Raw genomic sequence first — 22,500 nt, 5'->3', positions numbered from 1 at the left:
TAGTGAATTGGCCTAACGTGAGTATCCCGGGATTCTTTCACGAGTGAGATGGGAAAGCCTAAACCCCTTCATAGCCTTAAACCTAAGGATCGACTAACGATTCACAGGCAAACACCAACTTAGGCATCAGCTAATCAGAGGGATCAAGTTAATGATGCAGGCTTATTTATATAGACCGTAGAATGAAGAAATGAAACCCATCCTTGTAAATCAACTGATTAATTATATCGAATGAAAAACATGAAGAATTGCCCTGAGCGGGATTTGAACCCACGTCCCCCTGAACACCGGTAGGGTGTGATGACCACTACACCATCAGGACAACCACGCTGGCAACGCAGTCACTATTAATAGTAGTGTATGATAGAAACAGAAATCGAAATAGAAGAAGTTAGTCTAGTTATATATCTAAGTTATTTAGTTATTTAGACGCGATCCCACAAGCGAAGCGTAGCTTATACTTATCGTGTATAAATAAGGATTATCATTGATTGATTGATTGATTGATTGATAGTGACGAGTAGTGAATGCTAGTAACGTGTAGTGACAAGTGGTGACTTTTAGTAACGCGTAATGACGACTGGTAATGTGCAGTAACGTCTGGTGACGAGTAGTAACTGCTAGTAACCTGTAATAGCGGGTGGCGATGTGTACTAGCGTCTAGTGAAGAGAAGTGACTGCTAGTAACGTGTAATAACGGCTGGTGCTGTGCAGGAACGTCTAAGTGACGAGTAGTAACAGCTATCAACGTGGTATAACGGGGCCGTTGACAAAACCATGATCGGACCGGACCGGATCGGATTGACAAAACTCGGACCGGATCAATAACACCAGACAACGTGCTCGAATTCTGTGCCTTTCTCTCTTGTGTAGTCGTCTCCTCATTTATTGAGACTGGTCGAAATGTTTTTTTCCAAAGATGATTACAGATTCCGAAGCGGAATTGTGAAAGAAGAAGACCCTTGCATACGCAATCAATTCGTCACATCGTATCTTTCATAATTCCACTTCGGAATCTGTAATCACCTTTGAAAAAAAAAAAACGTTTCGACGAGTTTCAATAAATGAGGGGACGATTACACAAGAGAGAGAGACACAGAATTCAACTTCTTGTGTCTTCATCACGTTGTCTGGTGACCCATGATCTACTTTTGGCGGGGATTTTGTCATTGATCCAGTCCGTGTTTTGTCAATCTGATCCGATCCGATACGATACGATACGATACGATCCGGTCCGGTCCGGTACGACTAGTAACGTAGAATAACGGATGGTGATTTGTAGTAACAGACATTGAGGTTAGACTATATAAAGTAACTAGTATTAATGCGTAGTGTTGCCGGATGACGTTGAGTAATGTATTGCATAAGGAATCATCTAAGGGGATTTTTCATTTAGTGCACTTGGACACGCAGAATTATAACCATCATTATGGTCCCAGTTGTTCAAAAGGTGGATAACGCTATCCACCGCATAAATCACTATCCATTGAATAGCGCAATTGGTTTCGCTATGACTTATCCACTGGATAGTGATTTATAAACGGACGTAAAGATAGCAGAGTAACAATAACTCTCAAAAAAGAAACGACAGTTTTCAATTTACAAAACATGTTTCGACATACTCATGTCATCTTCAGTTGCAAATGAGCTTTTTCAACGGTTCCCCCCTTGCTCCAGTCCTCGCAAACCTTTTTATGGGACACCATGAAAAAAATTGGTTAGATAATTTCTCATCCTCCCAAGTTTTGTTCTATAGACGCTATGTTGATGACACCTTTTGTTTGTTCAATAACGAAGATGATGCGCTCTTGTTCTTTGATTATATCAACGCAAGGCACCCAAGTATCCGTTTCACAATGGAAAGGGAAATCAATAAGAAATTATCTTTTCTAGACATATTGTTAGACAACGGTCATCCATCTATTGTTACTAGTGTATATCGCAAGAAGACATTTACTGGTCTTCTTACTAATTTTTCAGCTTCGCCCCTTCGAATTACAAACTGGGTCTAGTCAGAACATTACTAGGCAGAGTATATAAGATCAACAATTCCTGGGTTGATTTTCATCTGGACGTCAAGAAGCTTATTTTCTTACTACGGAAAAATTGTTTTCCGTCGTGGGTCATCGACAAGATTATTCACAGATATCTTTCTAAGAAAATGAATCCTTCTCTGACTGGGCGGGACGCCTCATCCAACTCCAACTAAATTGAAAACTGTCGTTTCTCTTTTGAGAGATAGTGATTTATCTGGATATGGCGTCATCCATCTTTTGAACAACTGGGGCCTGGTGAATGATCGTACCCAGTCTTTATTCCTGATGACCGATGACTTGCATCAGCATCACGAGCCTGGTTATCCGACCATCACTTCTTGCTGTGACAAGGTATTTTATTCGTGGCGAGTAAGGCAAAATGCCGTCATGGATGACCGTTTATACATGAACGAACGAATTTTGAGAAATAGCTTTTAGATGACTTGATTTTTTGTATCATGGATTTAGCGGTGAAACAGGTACGTTTTAATACAATTGCAAGTTGGCCTGTACGTTTGGTTCCATGATTTAACACTGTTTGTAAGCAAGATTAGTCAAAGCCAGCGCAGGGTTAGGAGTAATATTTGTATAATTAGAAAGTGAGCAGCAGTTTAACCCAAGTGTCCCTACAGTGGCAAAGGTGACAGTTTATAATCGAAGGGTGACCTTTAATCGATCACATGCAACATCTTATTCTCATTAAAGCCGGGACACACTAGGCGACAAGTCGCAGCGACATGTCTCTGCTACAAATTGCTCCATGTGTACTACTTGCAAAACAAGTCGCTGCGACACGACGCCTGTTCAGAGCACACGCAGTGATCTCGTATGAGGGGGCATGGGGGGCATGTGAACTAGTTTTCTAATTCAATATGGCTGACCATATGACGCTCTCTCATTGGTTCATTTATATTTTGTCGCAGCGACTTGTTGCCGGAAGTGTACACACGATGTGACAACGCTGCTTTCACTAATTCGTGCGACTGATCGCGGCGACAACTTCTGCCGTAGCGACAATGATTTTCATGAAATTAACCGTGTCACCAAGGGGATTTGTTGCGGTGACTTGTCCCCGCGACGTGTCACAGCGACTTATCGCCTAGTGTGTCCCGGCCTTTAAATAATAGCAATTGATTTAGCGGCTGCTGTTGTCTACCTTACAGTACACTGGCATCGTCTGGTGTCAAGCAAGACAGTGATATGCAAAATAGTGGGTCAAACAAGTCTATTTTTCCTTTAAAACATGAAAATTTGGTTTTATCAAACGAGTTGATAAAGGGCGATCGTGGGTGGTTTTGGTTTTATGAGGGTTTGGAGGAGCTTTGCCATTGGTGGAAATACGGTAACATGAATTTGTGAACAAGTTAATGGGATGAGAGGCGTTCATTGATTCCTTGAGGATAGAGTGTAGTTGAAAGATGAAATTTTGTTTGAGATTTTTACGGCTGTCTGTGTTCCCGTAGTGTAAGGATAGGCCGCAAATTGTCATGTTGTGGTGGGAGTGATTAGGAAGATTAAAATGGCACACAACTGGTTTTGACGCATCTGTGTCGTTTTTTTTTTTTACATCTCGTAGGTGTTCACTTTGTTTACTTTAAGGTTTGTGAAGGGACACTGCGGCCTCTATCTTGCTGAAACGCTACAGAACCTTGCTGCCTGTATCTTCATTTTCCCCACTTATTAACGATAAGACTTTCCCTGCTAGGAGATTTCTCTTTTCTTTTGCGTTCGTTGAGCAGACGAGTGTGGCAAAAGAGACCTATGCAATGGGTCGAAACTCACTGTATTGAGCCTTCGCAGGGGTTACTTAGAGACCAAATTTGCATGTAATAATTTATGTTGTATGGGCTCACTTAACAACAGTGGAATTACTGTTAAGGAATGCTCGAGACACAGAGGGCTCAAGTCACGATCAGCAACATCATGAGGCATGTGCGGTTTGAAGAGTGCTGTCCGTTGTGGACGGTGGTTGGATCAAAGTGAGTTTCGATGCATGGCAGAGGTCTCTTTTTCCATACTAAGCAAAAAGAAAAGCGACCTCTGCTATCAGGGAATTAATGACTGTAATCTAGAGGATTTGTGCATCTTCTTCAACAACATTGTGTTATGAGGAGTCAATTGTTGACCTTCCTTTTAAGTTATAGTTTGAAAGTTAACCTATTGACGCCCAGGGGCTCCCTATTGACGAGTAAAATCTCAACAAAATTACTCAAATGCGCTACTTTCCTTGTGCTGGTATTCTTCCAGTTCTGGGTGTAGTTTTCTTTCAGTCGCCCATGTTTGCCAGACATTCAACCAGGTCTGTGTAGCTTTCAACGTGTTTTTGTTTTTTGCATTTTCTTTAAGTTGCTCAACGATGTTTTGGTTTGACAAAGCAAACCGACTGTCAGCCATTTTTTTTCACTTTGGTGTTCAAATTTGGCGCTTCCCCTTTGTTTTCATAGCAACTTCCATATTGCACTCTGTAACCTGGATTGCACTCTATAACTTATTTATGCATTTGCCATTGGCCAATCAGAAACAAGATATTTTGTTGAGGTGATTATAGCCAACTTGGTGCTACAGTACTGTATGTGCCTCATTAGCTATCTATCATCCGATATCCAACGTGCACTCGTGGAATAACTGTTACACACGGATATTTTGCAAGTTGCGTGGTACTTGTCCGAGCCCCGAAAGGGGGCATTACGAGCAATGAGCAAAATGTCCACATGTATTATACAGTTAAAGTGCTACTATGATCAAATTTTCATCCCTTGAATTTTTACAGTACATGTAGGTTTATTATATAGAATTCCAGGAAAAATAAAAAATGCCGTTTACCATTAATTTTGGAAATATCTGCATTGGTTCTGGAGATATTTAAGGTTGAAAAATGTGTAAAATATGCAATTGAGATTACTGATGACATCATTCACTCAACCCAATATAAAATTAAGTATATATATAAATAGAGCAATCTCAGTCAATTTGCAGCGGGGGTCATTGAAACTTGGTAGGCTAATAGTTATACAGGCACCACACCTTTGGCTGTAAAGAAATTTATTCCCATGACAACTCACTCTTTTCCAGTCCACTTCAACCTGATTCAATATTTTTGGTGGTCATAAGCTAGAAAAGCATTTAGCAAGGCAACAAACTCGACCTAACGTATCTATGTGCTTGCATATCAAAATAGTATCTATATGCTTGCATATCAAAATAGAATGCCAAAGGTGGCCAGCAAAGCCTTAAATATCAGGGAGGTCTGGACCCCAGTATGTTGCCATGGTAACAAAACTGGTATGCTCATATTACTGCAAAGAATCAACCATTGCTGATACAAAGTGGCTGGGATATCTTTTTCCATTATATTTGATCATAATTTGGTTGAGTTTATGATGCCATCACTTGGCTAATTTGCATATTTTGAAATCTTGAATTTCTCTGGAACAAAAACAGCATTCTTCTTCTCCTACAGACTACATGTTTATGTCTTTAAATGGCATACATGTAGATAGGAAACGTGAATTTCATAATAGTAGCACTTTACACCTTTTAATGAGGGATCTGTTATTCCACTATTATGCCATTTTCTAGTATTTTGGCTTCTTCCTGCACTGACTGACGTGCGAATGTAAAAAACAACACATACGGTAGTTAACCATTGAAATGTCCTTTATTTGATTGGATAAACGAAATGATGAGTGACATTCGCAATGATAAGCTACATTTTCAGGCTTTGCATCATGTGAAAAACAATTTCTTTTATTGAAAAGCTCTAGACTTGTTCTACATGTATCTGTATATGCTCTGCTCTAAACCAGTCAAACTGGGACACTAAGATGTCCATTACCATCTCATATTTTGCTAAAAATAATGGTGTGGTAGTGGAATAATAAATGGCATTTCCTTTAACCCATTGACTCCTGAACTGCTCTCCATTGTCGAGTAAAATTGCCTGGTATGAGACTGAGTACATGTAAATCTATCAAGTCTCACTCGCAGGGGTCAATGGGTTAACCCATTTGGAGTCAAAGGGTTAATGGTTGCTGGATTAGTTAGGTTGTAGTTTTATTTTATTTTATTTTTACAACTTGCTGAAGAAATTTTTTCCAGATCGTCCGGGTGAGAGTAGTCCTGAGAAGGGCTGTTCTTATTGACATTGACTGACATTTTGACAACCTGAGCAGAAGTCTTCCTCGGGGTCATATAAGTAATAATGCCAGCTTTTTTCTTTCACTTCAGTGAAAGGGAAGGATACCAGAGGTTATCCCTATCAAGGGTATCCACCTGCATCTGGATTTAATTGATAGTTGATTTTGATGAAGGAGGAAAACCGGGGTGCCCGGGGAAAAACCCTCGGGAGTCACATTGAGATTGACTGGAACTCAGCCCACATACACTGTACGAGCTCAGGGTAGAGGGTTGAACCCGGGTTGCAGAGGTGGAAGGTACATGTATGGTGGATAACTGCTAAGCCAGCCTGACTCCCCAGTATGTACTCTCTTTTTTCACCTCAATGGTCAGTACAAACGTACTGTTATTGGTCTGTTTAGTCAGCCAATCTCTTTCTGGGCGGGAAGACTGTGAATGATACATGTATGTCAGGATCCCTACAAAGACTGAACCTCTGTCATTGTTGGACTGGCCCGTTGGTTTTGTCAATAAGCCGTTTTTATGGCACCATTAGTAGTCAATGCTAAGGTGGGCATCTTTTGTTTGGTTTATACTGTGCTAATACACATGATTCTAAATAATGTCCCCATGCATGCCCATTTTACATCAGCTCATGTTGTGTTTTGCTGGTACATTGTAATTAGTTTTAACTGGTGTACATGTAGTAACACTATACACTATGCCTGTGTGTATTAGTCAAAAAACAGATTTTCCTAGTGTGCAGAATGTTAAGGACATAAATAATTATTAGCTTTGTTTTTTAAGGGACATAATTCTTTGCCTTTCTGGCTTAGTTTTTGTGTTGTTGATATTGTACGCCACAAAACAACAGCAAGGGCTTTAGGAAACTGAAACCCCTCAACAAATTTTGTATTATGTAATGAATCTACATGTAAATGAATCCTTACTTCTTAGTTCTAGTTACCTTTTGCTTGTTTGTTGTTGTTGCAGGAGCCTAATTTCTCCAGCTGGCCTAATTTGGAACTCAACAGAGCCTGTGAATGGTGCTCTTCACCTGACTATATGAGAGAATTGATTAAAGACTACTTGGAAAAACCATTGGATGAATGGCAAGAGCTGTTGCTTGACCTTTGCTATTGCTATGATTGCGTCCAGGAATATCATCGACTTGCACATGAGTGCATCAGTGAGGAAGAAAGTACTAAAGAGGTAAAGAGAAAGTTGATGGCGATTTACGTGTAGTAATCTATGTACATGTAGGAGCAGGGGTTGTCACTTTCCACACTGCCCTTATGTTCCATGGAAGTACAATCCTTTCCATTTACAGTCATGGCAAGCTCTCAAACTACTGTATAGAATATTTTGTATCTGAAAGTTTTTACTGTCAAACTCAAAAATTAAATCCCACAAAATCTGTGCGATATTAGTTTTCATAGATGTTCATTTTGATGTGATCAAACATTACAAATCAGAGAATGGCAAAAGTAATTTACTGTAAGGGTTTGTTTCTTATTTACACAATCACCACAAATTAGGAAAATGTTTTAGTTCCTGTTTCTGTAGATTTCTGTTGTTTATGGTGGTTTAGTTGCAAATAACTGCGAACAATGGTTTCAACGTATCCTAAATTTGTTATTATTCAGTGGTTAACGGACATTACTAAACAACGAAACAGGGAAACACTGAAACAGCAAAATGAAGCACCAAAACACCATCTATGACCCCACCGTGCATTGAATGCTAACCAGCATAAGTGTTTGGTTTGAGATTAAATATAGTTTTAGGCCTTATTACTGTAGGCCTAAAATGTTCTTGCTCCTAGCCTCAATCTTAATCTCAGTGAATTAGGAGCAATAACATTAATTTTCAGGCCTAAAACAATATTTAATCTGAAATTCCACCTTTGTTGGTTAGTTTTCAATGTATGGTGGGGTCATACAGGGACATGGTGTTTCGTTTTGGTGTTTCACTGTTTCGTGATTTAATATCCAGTGGTTATCTTTTTTTTGGGTCGAAGCATCATTGGAAGCCTCCGTAGTTATATATTAGGCTGATTTAGCAACAGAACAGGAACGTCAGTCTCTATGTGTGTCATCTACAATAATCACTCTTCACAATTTTAATCCAAGGAAATTTTGTTTTCTTTACATGTAATACAATATAAAAGCTTATAACACATTAATGTGTGTGGTATCTACCCCCTGCTCTTTAACTCAAACCATTTTGGCATTTTCTTCCAGAAATTTCTAACATTAGATATTGAGAGGTTGACTCAGATAATAAGAAGAACTTTGGAAGCTGGCTGTGACGAGGTTTGTTTTGGCTGGTGAACAACAGATTAATTAACCCATTCCATCATCATCATCATGATACCTGTATTTACATGTACCCTTGGATTTTAGAGTAGAAGGGGTAGCTAGTATCTCTGAGCATTTTACCCACCCAACCATGATACTGTACAACAGATACTGTCATGTAAGACAGATCGCAATACTGGGAACTCCATTCCCTACTCTGCGAATAGTGTGTGGGTTTGTTTACAATGTGCATCCCATAGGGTTGTGACTCAGGACCTACATGTATGGTTTATTGTCCTTATCCAAGAAGACTAGACAGTCCAACCATTTGTGGATGCCATTACAAAGGCAGCACCTGTATTTAAAGAGCTTGAGTGTTGGTCTGGCTGGAGTTTTCTAATCCCGCACCCTCCCGCACGGTAGTCTGATGCCAACTGGTTGGCAGTCCCTCCTACAATATACATGTAAGAGTAACACTCACAGATTTTACTCTAATGCCTGACAATTTTAATTGTCAATGGGGGGTTGAAAGGGTTACAACATTTACCTTAAAACTATGCCCCCTTTTAAAGAATATTCTTTGCGCCTGAACAAATATTGCAGAAAACTTTTTCAAAGAAATCTATAGATGTACATGTAAGAATTTGACGCACTCACTGGAATCTGACACCTTCAATCCTTTTTTTCCAATCAGATAGGCTGAACAAATATACATGTACATGTAGTCAAGAAGAAGTAGACATGTGTGAGGGACTCTTGACTTTGGGACAATGTGCAAAATATCTGTAGTGAGCAGTGATTTAAAAAAAAGAACTAAACTCCTGGCTCTGAGGGTTTTACAAGTGAATTCGATAGATTTTCTGGAACCTTATTAGACCAAGTTTAGTTGACACCTGTAATTTTACATGTGAAACAGGAACTGTGTCAACTTCACAAAGGCTCAAGAAGTATCAAAAAAAGACAGAGACAAAATATTTGAAGAAATGAAGGCCAAATTTTAACAATGACTGAAAAATTGTGAAAAAAGCCATAGCTGTTTGGCGTGAGAAAGTCTTGCCTTCAATTATGAGCCCTACAGAGTTAAACAAGATACATTAGAGGAAGATATATTTAACAATTATTCCATAAGCGCGCGTTGGATATGAGATGGTAAATAGCCAACTAGGCGCGTAGCGCCGAGTTGGTTATAACCACTCTCATATCCAACAAGCGGGAATGGAATAATTGTTTTATTAAATTCCTTCAACTCCAAAAATTTGGAAGTACGAAATACGAGCGGAAAAAGCGACCAAATCCGAGCGAGATCGAAAAAAACTTGATGAGAACTGATGCGATGTTTTGTAATACCTTGTTGTCAGACAGACGCAGGCTCATCACAAAAACATTTCTTGCCTTTTCGCGTACTTCTAAACGTCGGAATTGATCCAAACTTTCCACAAAATTTTTTTTTTCTCCTTTTTGGCTTTATTCAAAGAGAAATTTGGTATTCCGACGAAAACATTTTTAGTTTAGCAACGCTTAACGCAATCATTTACCATATAAGGTCAAACCAAGGTATATGAGCTGATAACCGAGATTGAGTGAACCAATCAGAGCACGCGAAATGCATTATCCGAGGTTGAGAATTTAATAAAATGTATTATACCAAAGAGAAAAATATTCCAGCTTTGGAATCTGTTGTTGATTTTGAAAAGGCCTTTGACACATTTGAATGGAAATACATGTACAGTAAATTATATACAGATATAGCCAATAAACAAGTTAACCTGGCTTGAGCCTGTGATCCAATCGGAACCCAGTAGCTGGTCAGTGGTCAACTTAAAAAAAAAAAACACAGCTGATCTCGATGAGCTCTAAACTTGATCTTGCGATTTGGTCATGTGATACTGGTCAGCGGATACCTTGTTTTGACAGGTATTATTGACCATGACTTGGATGTCCAATACCAAAGGTTTATGCTGTAAGCCAGCTGGAGTACATGTATATGGCCGTCATGTTGGGCACAAGTACAATGTATGCTACATGTATACTTGAGCCTGCGATATGGTCATGTGATACTGGTCACATTGGCATACATGTACATGGAGGGGTGGATGAAGGGTTGTACGGTGACCAAAATCAAATTTTCTCACACAGATGGTTTCATACCATATTTTCTTACCAATCATGATGGTGTTCCACGTGGGCACCAGATTCAGCCTGTGAGACACTTTTGGTGTTGTCTATTTATTTGTACATGGCATCTGACAGGATGCGGCGATGCGGATCCGCATAATTCCGTAAAATCCGCATCCTCCTCATAATTACGATATTTTCCGCATAAAAAAGAAGAAATGCCTGATATTAGTGATAAAGCAGCTGCTTACCACCCTCACAAACACAAAAGCCAAAGAGATTGACTATTTTGAAAAGCTTATTTTCCTGATCATTGAAGAAAACACCCCATTTCGTTCGCAAGATGAAAGTTCATAAGCAGTTTCCACTCATTTTTTGGGAATGAGCCTGGACTCTAGTTAAACCGTTTTCACAACATACATGTATCCTAGGCTCGAAATTTTTAAAAAAGATACAAGGTATGAAAAGTTAGCCGCAAGTTATAGTAGCAAATTAAATTGCATAATTTGTAACTCTGGTAAAGTAGGGACAATCATTGCGATGAAGTTGTACAAAGGAAAGAGCCCGCAATACGTATGTGTAAAAAAATGCTGAAAATGGTGAATGATTGAGGGAATGGATCGTGGTTCAACCACATCACAATTTTGCTCCATATCTCCAAATTGAAACAAAATTCATGACAAGAAACAAAATATTTTTTATCGTTTTATTTCTTTTAGCAAAAGTTTTGGCAAAATGCCGATTACTAACCCTTTTATTTTAACAGTGAATGCTGGTCGCAAGTTGGCGACTCGGCCAGATATCTTAATCGCAAAGGGAAAAAGCGACTGTGGTGGTCGCAATTTTGAGTCGTGATTTACCATAAGCATGTAAATACATTGGACGGGCCTAATTATTAGTTCTATAAATGTTTAAATTTCCGCATAATCAACCCATGTTTACGCATCCTATCAGAAGCCCTGTTTGTAGTACTGTGACATGTTCACTAACCTATAATGTGTGATGTGTTTTAGACCTGCCTGCTAAAATAGATACACTTTCGGAAAAAGAAATTATTTATGGTACATGTACATTTTAAATGATTGATCAGCTTGTTCAACCCTCAATGACCTGATCAATGAATTCACTTTTGTCATTGAAAGTTGCAACCTGATTGAGAACAATACATTCTGGCTAAAAAATCTGTAGTGCTTTTTAATCCAGATGTTTGGGCATTTTCTTTACATTTTTTTTTACTTAGTGATATGGCAATATTCCCCTGAGATGATAGAGCAAGATCAACACACTTAAGTCTGTTATTCATCAATATACATGTATAGGGCAATTTGCCTTCCCAGTTTTAATGTTTGTTCTGTGGCTTTTACTGAGTTCCAATTCTGTATCATTTTTCTCATGTTTTCTAATTATTATAGTAATTTTAAAGTTGCTTTTTGCTTTTTCTTTTAAAGAATGTTCCCATAAAGCTTGAAGTTCCCCTAATGGAAATATTAGGCTATCCCTATTTGCTGCACCACAGGCAATTAGCTGAGCAGTTTGTAAATGGAATGGTTGCTGTTTTGAAGTGTAACTACCCATTTAAACTAGAAGACAAGCTCCCTGGTGCTTACCTGTTGCTTATACATCCATGTGACGAGGTACTATACAGTGTATTCTGCACGAGTAGTTAATCAGTATTTGTTTATTTATCTTTCTTCAGTGTTCTTACAAATGTAAGTACTAATAAAACAAGTATCAATTTTAGATTGTCCCAAGCTGTGGATTTTCCAGTATGCCTTCTAAAAATACGTAGGCCAGGGGCTTATTTATTTCAAGCACATTTGAGGGGGCTCATTTGATTTTTCTTGTTTTGGAGCAGGGCAGTAACTGTCTAGTTTAGAGAATGTAGATCCAAGTGATTTTTATGCATTGTACAAGTTATTTGGAACATTTTTATACACTTGCCATTTTTATTAACCGTATTCGATCAGTCAACATGAAGTGTTACCGTTGTGGTTAATTAATATCATTTGTTGATTTGGCTATGAAGAATAAAGGGGAAAGGTAGGGGTGGGCTTAGAAGAGAGGGGTGCTTAATGGCTTTCTTCCTCTAAAAAGGGGACCTTACATGTAAAAGAGAGACAAATCCTTCTCGAGACAAAGCCACAACAGGACATGTAGAGCCAATGTTGTGTTGGGTCTTCTTATCCATTTAAGAGAAAATATTGTTTACTTTCAGGTGCGTGCATGGGCAACAAGAATTGCACGTGGAAAAGGCCTAATCAGTCCAGATGATTATGATCTCTTGGTGGTTGTGATCAAGTGGATGCTTGGGGTTGTTGAATTTGACATTGATAGAAACGGGATTGCATTAGAAGAGAGTACTACATATGACTTTTTACCAGCTCATCTCTTTGTACCACCAAGCTCAAGTGAATACTGGACTGGCTTGGTTGTCTTTGTGATGCAAATGGATGCCTCGACAGTGCGGTCATGCCTTATGTCATCGGACGAGAACAGTCACAGGGAGTTCCTTAGCACAATTGTGTCAAATATGAGAGATCAAATGGAAGGTACAAGGCTTATTTTTGTTGTCTTTTTGCAATTAATCACTTGGCCCATTTCTAGTTGTTATAGGCTTAATGTGCGAGGTTAATTAACCTTTTACATGTACATTTACTTGACAGCTGGCTTTGCTCCTGTTGCAGCTGAGTCCACACACATTTCCTCTAATCAATTCCCATAAAAGTAAACCTTTTTTTTCTTCAGATGAGGGACATTTCTGGTCAGTCTTACAGTGTTTCACAATATTTCTTGAAAAACTTGGAGAGCGAATTTGGCAAATGCCAGGATTTCATTCTGTGCCTAGTGAGGTATTTGACATCATAACTTTAAACGTTGTCTACACTAATTACATTCAAAAACGGCAAGATGAGAGTGAAGTAAAGAATGATATCCAAGCAGCTACAAATACAGTTTCCAAGAGACGATTGTACAAAACTGCACTGGTGTGGTTTTGGCCCTTTGTGGAGTCTCTCCTTGTTTTTGATTCAGCCGTTGACTGCGTTTCCCAAGTTCTCACGTATCTTCATGATGTTGCAGGTCAGTGCCAGTGATAACTAAAGGTACAGTATATGCGTTGCATTTATGATTGTCTGACCTGAATCCCGTTGTAGTTAGCTGTAGAGCAAATCAAAGAAATAATGTTAAAAATCAGTTATTTAGTAAATTTTCAGCTCCGGCAATTGCATTTCTAGCTTTTTGATTGGCTAAAAAACTCCGACTATGAGCCAATAGTCCGAGTTTTACGTCATATGGAGTATAGTGCGCCAAGTTCTCTTTCCGGACGCTTTGTAAAATTGTGGAAATAAAAATCGGCGGCAAAACCCGGTTTGAGAATTTACGAAAACAATTATTCCACACTCCCAAAAATATCGAAGAATTAGTTTCAGTTTGTTTGGATAATTATTTTCGCACCTTTATGGTGACTTTTTGTCCCTTTGGAGCCCTGCATACAAGCTGTAATGGACCCAAAACTTGTCACTTCCTTGAATCATTCGCTTTTTAATGATAAAGGAGTATTTTGGAAATCTAAATAATATGGGGTAGGTAAATTAAGTCCTCCATACTTTGACCTGAATTCTTAACGTTAACTGCTTCTTGAGTGAGGACAATGCAAAATTCAACTGCCAGAAAGTGTCCTGGTACATGGCTTTGTCAAGTGAGACTACATTTATCAGAATAAGCACTGTATCTGCACAATTTCTTGCAATAGAACGTTTGGGTAAGTGAAACGAAAAATGTTTTTATCAAGATTTCAGCATCTTGTTTAGGAAATGGTAAATGTTAAACGTGACCTCTAAAGGAAGAAGCTGTATTTTAGAATCACACTTGCTAATCCCGATTTTTTCTACCTAATGAACTGGTGGAAGTACAATGTAGGACAGACCAAACTGAGGGAAAATTATATTTTGTTCATGCTTTGTGGAACACAGTATATTACATGTACATCTTGATGAGTAATTTCTTAGAAATTGATTTTATGATAAAAACTAACGAGAAAGTTGAGAATGACCTCCGGAAGGTCGGGAGAATATGTACCCGACAAATTCCTCAACTTTTTTATTTTTAGGTAGTATTTTCTTTCTTTCTGTGCAGTTTCTTTTTGTACAATACACTGTATGTGCCAATCTCCATGAAATTTGGATCTATGACATCATTTTGAACTGAGTGTGACCTTGTTTCTCATGGCTCATTGCAGTTTGCTGTTCGGTCCAGAGTACGTTTAAAATTGAAGTCCAGTCTTCATTATTAACAATCATCCATAGCTTGGTGTGTAAACAGTTGTCTCCACTTCTTGGAAGGACAGTTCAACTTTGGGCTGGCGATGTATTAGATGTGGCCATGTTTGGAGCGGCAGACAAGAAGGTATCAAACCCCCTTTGACAGTCTACCTGCATGCTTTAAGGGATAGACTTTTTTCATTTTGTAGTGAGGTGCACATTGACAGAGTATCATTTCGTTTTCTTTTGTTCTGATAATACAGAGACAGTTTCTACATCTGCTAAAGATATGTCACCGTCATGGACAGAGAAATGCGTTGGAGTACTCGGATATGTTCAGTAGAGGATCACTGCCAACACTTTCTGATTATCAGAAGATGGAAATTATCTCAATCTTGATTCAAAGATTTGAGGTTTTGTAGATATTTTTTGTCGTACTTATGATTACATTTGGTTATAAACTGGTGCTTGCCGACAGTTTTCTGGTTTGAGTTACAGTTGTTATGCGTGTAATGATAGTTCTACCTTGTAACTGCAATGAGAGATCACATGACATAGCATTATGCCAGTGGGAATTTTTTTTTTTTTAACAAAAAAACAACAAACTAGTTTAAGTACATTGGCCATTGGCCGCCATTTAAAAGAGATACAAGTACAAGTTTGGGTCGTGTAAGAATGACACAAAGGGAGAACAATACTACACTACAAACAGTCATTAAAAAAGCGTATTTACAATGCTGATAGCAAAGACTGCCATTTATTATTATGAATGTCAAAAGAGTTATTGCTTTCTGCTATCCGTGACTCTAATTTGTATATATACTTCATTTTCTCGATCAACAACGGTAGTGAAGGTTTTAAAGACAAGCTGCGACTCTGACAGATAATTCGTTTACCAAGGAGAATAATGTGATTGATCAGTTGAAGATCCTTTTCATAAATTCCAAAAGTTATGTCTGCAGCACTCAAAACATTTGCATAAATACCATATCCTTTTAACCAATTCGTGACTGGTAGCCAGTGGGCAAAAAGGAGAAAATTCAGGAAACCCCAGTATGTTAGAAAAGGGGAAAGGTTGCAGATGATAAACGGGAAAAGCCTCCGATGAAGATCTCTAAACTGCTATACTCAACTGCATCAAAGCAGTAATTAAAGTTGGAGGTCTGATTAAAGGTATGGCCGATGACAAGCCAGCAAGCACCCACTAAAGGGAAAATAAATAAGGGGCTTACACTGTATCTGGGACAAATAAAATGTGAAAGTCTTAACTTTCTTGATCAAAGAAATCAGTTGGTGGCAAACAAGGTTCTGTCGTGCTTGATTTGATTCCAGAGGGAAGAGATATGATGATGACATTGCAATGCTGGCAAATCCCAATGAAGAAAGAAAAAGGTCTCGCAAAGAATTGATCAAGCGATATAGCGATGATTTAGTATAAGCTTCTGTGCTCTTTCATTGCCGAGATTCTGGAGGTTGTGAAATACTCAGTCTTCAACATGCAATCACAGGGTGTAGGATGGTGTGATATGACGGACAAGTCAAACTCCACTGATAGAATGACTAAGTCAAATTTAATCACAGTTCAAAGAACTTATTTTCATGTAGTCACTGTACAGTGATGTCCTCTACCTAGTAGAAATTCAGGTAATGACGGTTGTGGTGCAGCAGTTGTAGTGGCGATAACAGTAGTAGCAGTAGGTTCGAACTGAAAACGATAACAACAAACTTGACAAATATGAAAAGGTAGAATGTCACGATTTACTTCGTTCGACGTCTCACACCAAGATAAACTTAATAGAGACCTGCTAGCAGAAATAGTGGATATTTGGTAGTGAACCCTATGATCACTGAACAGTAAGTTACATGTACTACTGAACTCTTTGACTACTGCATACAACTTTTATAACAAGTAATATAGTTACGCGCTTAAAACTAGGGGCTACCTAAAACGTGTGTTATACAGATTACTATCTTCCACACAGAACATGCAGTACAAGTAGTATGAGATTGCAAATTCCCACGCCAATTGCAATTCTGAATGGAGAAGGTTCGATAGTAATATTGTCAATGATAGTTACTACTTAACAATTAGACCCGTAGCGCGCAATACGGGTCAATAGCCCATGAGGCGAAGCCAAATGAGCTATTGACCGATGGCCCTTGAGGACGAAGGGTCTAATTGTTTTAGTATCACCCAACTAATCGTCAGAAAAGGCAATAATAAAGTTAGCAAATGCAAATTGAAGAAATATTTATTTGGGAATAAAACGAAAGAAAGCGTCACGCTTTTCGATACTTGAGGACTATTACTAATAGTCCTCTAGTACCGTAGCCAATCAAAATGCAGGATTTGCATTAGTCCACTAGTTGAAGGACCCCATTGGCTACCTCGTGGATGAAAATGTACTTTACCAGTGGGAAGCTTGTAGTGATCTTGCAGTTTGTCGGAAGTTGGCTTGTGCCATGCAAGTTCCCTTTTGCAAAGCTAAGGCTTTATTGACCAGCTTTTGTGGCATACTTTACAAAAAGACATATTTGAGGGAATCTTAGATATTTCATTTGTTAAGTTCATGAACTTTTCAGTTATTCCGAAGAACACATATGAGACAGTGTGCGCCTGTGAGGCTAGAGCCTCTTTGGAGGGTATCGCAGTTTACTGAGTTACGTATTACGATTCATGTTCAAATTGAGTGGCTGTTACCCACAATCTTGGACAAAACGCGTTTGGAAAATGTGACGCTCTAAGTTTTCTGTGTGATAAAGATTAAATTCTTCCTACTTTCCCCCCTCCCAACATTCCAATGTTGGTTAAACAACGGCTAAATGCTTGCAGAGTATTTTGCATCACATTATCTAGTGGACTAGTTATACATTTGCATATCGCAGTGCCCACAACTACTTGTTCCTACGGTTCCCGTATCCACGAGTTAAAAATGACAAAGAAAGAAAAAGATGTTGTTGCAAAGCTAACATGCTTGAGTTCGATCCCAACTATTTCTCTTCTCTTTGAAGAGAGCTTAAGAGTCTGTGCAGGCGCAATTTTATCTCATGTTATCCCTCATTGCTATGGTAAGGTAGAATCCAAATTAAACTTTAACTTCTAGGTACGTTTCGTGTAACTTTACGATTTTGTCCCGACTTTGAGCTTCATCAATTTGGAATTATCAACATCATTCCTTCTGTCATGTGCCTTGACCGCCTCTTAATTATATGCAGTCTGTTACAAATTCTGATGGATTTTAATTTTTGTCGTTATTGCTGCATAGTTACCTTTGTTTTAAATCCTCATCTTGCTTTAATGCAAAATTTGCCGCCAATTTTCTGCTTGTTTCTGTTGTCACACTTTCCTCGAGTCTGGGCAAATAAACAATAATATGTAATTGATGGTAACGATGTTATTCTTGTTGCAGTCTGACAGCAAAAAACTTTTCATGCTGGGAGAAAATACCATTGCACAGTCTTCCTTTCCTCTCAGGATAATGGAAATGGAAAAAGAAGATGATCAACAGTCACATACTTTTGGTAATGAAGGTGTTACATCATTGTTCCAAAGTAAAGGTACAGACAACTCGTGCGTGGTAGTCACAACACAAAACCATGAAAGAAAGGAAGAACATCTGGGTGTGTGCTCAGCCAACAGTGTGACCATTGATGAAAGTAGGTCAGTAGCTGGTGAGCCAAAGGGTGAAGTAAGGAAAAGAAAGATAGATCCAACCGTTCGATCTTGGGGAAAGGCTGGCCCCAGCACGCGTGTATCCAGTTCTGAAGATGATGGTGACGAGCATGAGTACCCCAGCGTGGTAGTGAAAACACATAATGATAAAAGAACGGACGAAACTGTGGATATCTTCTCAGGCAACTGCGTGACCATCGATGAAAGGGCATCTTCAGTAACTTGCGAACAGAAAAGTGAGGCACTGAAAAGAAAGATAGATCCAAGTGAAACATACCTGAGGAAGGCTGGCCCCAGCAACTCTGTGTCAAGTTCTGAAGATGGTAATGATGAGCAGGAGGAGTACTGGACAAAAATGAAACGGCGAAAAAAATTAAAAAGCCATCATAGGAAGGTCAAAGAGTAAGTTATTTAAACTAAATACCAGTTAGAACCTTGAAAATGATTGACAGCATCCTGGAATAAATTTGTGCATGATTTGAAACGTAAATGCACTGTGTGTATTTTCAGCTGTTCCTTACTTAAATACTTTTCCTGAGTCTGTAAAACACCTGCGGTTGTTACTAACGGAACTATCTTGTTTTGTTTAGGCCTGAAAGGTTGTCAGCGACTAAAGTGAGCCCTTTAATAGTCAAAATGGTTGACTACAGACTACAAGGAAAAACAAAGCAGGAATTGTTGCTAGAACGTCAACAAACGAAAAGGGATAGTGCAGTTAATAACAAAACCAAAGTCCCTGCAAAAGACTATGGAGCTGGTGCAAAGATTAAAGAGGAGGGAAAACGTAGATTCTTTGCTAGAAAGTCAACTGGTAGAATTAAGAAACCTGCTTCGAAAAAGGGTAAAAACGGTAGGTGCCTTCAATTGTTGACGTTAATGCATGGACGTTTTAGCAGTACCACATAATTTTTTTATGTTAACAGAAAGAAAAAATGAGTTTAGCACTTCACTTATCCCATAGTCAAGATGACGGTGGGGGTACCGCAGATGAGCTGGCAACCAGCTATCTCCATTCTTCCTGGTTCTCTGATTTTCTGTCAGTCTCAAGCCTGTACACTCCAAGAGTTTGTCCTGCCACCTTTTTGTCTGTCTACGTCTCTTTCTACCTCCGTATATCAATTTTTCTTTTGCCTTTTACATTGTACGTAATCCAAATGTTGCAAATTCCTGGAAATATTGAAGCTAGAAATTACATTTAGTCCAGAAATGGCATTAATCAACAAATACCATAAAATTCCGGTTATGAACTCTGAGCTTCCGGTTTGTTGGGAAACCAAAAAGAGAACCCTAAACCAATATGTTGGTTTAAAAGCATTAATTAATGTCTTGTGTATGTTTGTTGCATTTGATTAACACCTATATCACTGTAATAGCGGAGCGCCACAGTTAAGAAAATATGGTAACCCCTCGATGCCAGAAATCTTGGTTTTATAGCCTTACGTACGTCCGTACATGTATGCCAATGTGACCAGTATTATGCTAGTTTACAGCACAGATCTTTGATTTTGGACATCTTTGTTTTGATCAATTGACACCTGTCAACACAAGGTATCCACTGACCAGTATCACGTGACCATATCGCAGGCTCAAGCTTGGAGCTTATTAAGGTGAGCTGTTTTTTTAACGTTGACCGCTGACCAGATACTGCTTTTCGAATGGACAAAACAAGACTTCATTTTTCGCACGCTTTCCGTGGCTTGAAAATCGAATGCATTTCAATTTTAAGAACGAATCAAAACTTAACAACGTGAACGTAACTGGAAGCAGAGTTGTAATATCGTTTGTGTATAATATTGGGGTCTCAAGTATTCTTTGCTTTTACGAAGATTGCAATCTCCATGACGTTTGTCATCATTTTTGTGATTTTCATTTGTTTTCTCTGATTTTGAATCAATCTCAATTTCAATTTTTGACTGTGACCCTGGCAGACATATTCAGAAGCTATCAATCTATTAGAAGAAAGCGTTTTGCCTCTGTCACAAACAGCATAGTCATATTAGCATTTTGTTTGGAGGGGAGGGGGTAGGGGTGTTGCACCCAAAGGTCACAATAAAATTGTGTGACTTTTCTTTACCAGATAGAAGTCATGACAGCGAGGATGATGTCAAAGCTCGCACTGAACAAAAGGACCCATTCTCCAAGAATGTAATAAGGAATGAAATGACAGAAGATTACTTTTTCCAGGATAGTGAAGACTTAGACACTGCTCTTGTAGAGATGTTGGATACAATTGAGTCGAAACCACAATTACATGTGGTGACTACAGAACCTGAAACTTCATCAAAATTATCAAAGATACCAGATTCTTCATATGACTTAAGTGAAAGTTCAGATGAGGAACTTTTGCAATCTGTTTTTGAAAAAAAATGTGAAAGCACGGCATCAGTTCTAAAAGTGAATAATGAGATGTCTCTACCGGAGACTGCTGGAAGTCAGGAGAGTTTTTTGATCAAAGAAAAAAGGAGGCAACCTGTGGGGCAACTGGACACCGTTTTGTACCCAGAATTAATGGCACCTGAGGTGCCTCGTGATGTACACTACAACTTTGAAGATGAGGAGGGAGACAGCGGTAGCGTGCAAACCATTTCTGAAGATACACAGAGCCTTCGGTCAAAACATAGAGATTTTGAAAATCGTGCCTTACACAACAATGCTATAACGATTGATTCATTACCTGAAATGGTAGGACCCTCTGTTGGAGTGCCTGGTAGTGTCCACAAAAATCCTGCTATTCAGAACGAGAGGGAAAATAAGGAATTTGATAACGAACTTAAAACTGTGCAGATGCAAGTCATTCCAGAAGACTTAGAAGCCCTTTCTTCAATTAGTAGGAAACTTGAAAATCCAGCTTTAGACGATGGCATTGCTAACGTATGGGGTTACAATGAAATAATGTTTAATTCTCAGGAAAGTGTTTTGGCCAGCATAGAGGATGACCTGGAAGATGTTTGTGGCATGCACGCTGTTAATGCTGATGGTGGAAATGCCCTTTTTTCAATTGAAGATGGCAGAGATGTCAATGATGAATCTATCAAGGAAAATGCATTCGAGCAAATGAGATATTCCAGTGACCCAAACACATCTGATTTAGCAACTACAGCAACAGCAAGTTCTGTCCATCCAGTTGTCTCACTGACAAGGAAGCCAGCCATCATAACCCCTAAAAAAGATCTGACTGAAGATGAATTCTTTCTTGAGATTCTCAACTGGAAGGTGCAGAGTCTTGAAGACCCAGAAAACAACAAAAAACACTCTTTCCTACCTCGAAAGTTTCCTGTCATCTGTATACCTGAGAGAAGTGGGTTTGATTCCATGGACCAGTATCATGATACATTCAAGCCATTATTGTTCATGGAAATTTGGGCGAAGGTAATTATGATGTTATTCAATTTTGTTGATTGAAGCGCACATGCAAAGAAATGTAGAGCGCGTTTATTAATTTGTAATTTTGACCTTTCTGGTAGAATTTGATAACCATTTCCCTTCCCTTTCGGGTAGAATTTGATGACCGTAACCCCTGAATTCACACCAGCATACTCTGTGTGTACAACGGTATCTGCTGTTCTTGGAGTCGTTTTGAAACATCCGCCAGAACATTTGGTTTAGGCCTTTGTTTAGACTAAGGCTTACTTAGGCGTTTTCTGTGAAAATTGAGCTGCTCAGGGAAACTGTCAACCTTGGTTGAACAGTTGCGGAACTTCAATCAAACAAAATACTTTGTCTTTTCTATGCCTTAACAGTATTGCCCCTTTCTATAATAGTCCAATTATTAGGGTTAGGGTTAGAATTGTGAATAAAATAATTAAATGTCTGTTTAAGTAATTATTTTATTATATTAACTATTGCCTTAATTACCGTCATTATTTTTGCAAAGCCTTCAATATTTATACCACAGCACACTTTTCGTTTTGTTACACTAAAGATTGCAGACTAGTTACCTCCTGAAGCATGTCTTTTAAACTCGAGAATATAGGTATGAAAATAAACATAATCTTTCCTTA

At 38.7% G+C, this 22,500-nt stretch overlaps 2 protein-coding genes across 2 annotated transcripts in view; both read left to right on the top strand.

Moving 5' to 3' along the window:
• The first annotated feature begins 2,321 nt into the window (after positions 1-2,321).
• LOC138033456 (uncharacterized) lies at positions 2,322-19,405 on the top strand. The gene is made up of 10 exons (XM_068881198.1): positions 2,322-2,515; positions 7,146-7,364; positions 8,396-8,467; positions 12,016-12,201; positions 12,783-13,116; positions 13,313-13,645; positions 14,805-14,971; positions 15,090-15,239; positions 18,237-18,901; positions 19,090-19,405. The coding sequence occupies exons 1-10, from the start codon at positions 2,495-2,497 to the stop codon at positions 19,403-19,405; spliced, it is 2,463 nt and encodes an 820-aa protein (XP_068737299.1). The 5' UTR covers positions 2,322-2,494.
• A 60-nt stretch (positions 19,406-19,465) lies between these two features.
• LOC138033455 (uncharacterized) overlaps positions 19,466-22,500 on the top strand; it is a 35,605-nt gene continuing 32,570 nt past the window's right edge. The window contains exons 1-2 of the mRNA XM_068881197.1: positions 19,466-19,550; positions 20,577-21,868. Coding sequence (XP_068737298.1) covers positions 19,466-19,550; positions 20,577-21,868 — 1,377 coding nt within the window. The remainder of the gene's footprint in view (positions 19,551-20,576; positions 21,869-22,500) is intronic.

Source organism: Montipora capricornis, chromosome 14 (assembly GCF_036669925.1).
Source record: "Montipora capricornis isolate CH-2021 chromosome 14, ASM3666992v2, whole genome shotgun sequence".
In the NCBI taxonomy this organism is placed as follows: domain Eukaryota; kingdom Metazoa; phylum Cnidaria; class Anthozoa; order Scleractinia; family Acroporidae; genus Montipora; species Montipora capricornis.
Note: the sequence above shows the minus strand (reverse complement) of the source record. Positions and strands in the feature narration are given on the sequence as shown.

Coding starts and splice junctions, on each gene's coding strand:
- LOC138033456 (XM_068881198.1), top strand. CDS start 2,495: ATGGATTTAGCGGTGAAACAG. Junction 13,117..13,312: donor TATGAGAGATCAAATGGAAG/GTACAAGGCTTA, acceptor TTTTTTCTTCAG/ATGAGGGACATTTCTGGTCA. Junction 14,972..15,089: donor TTGGAGCGGCAGACAAGAAG/GTATCAAACCCC, acceptor CTGATAATACAG/AGACAGTTTCTACATCTGCT.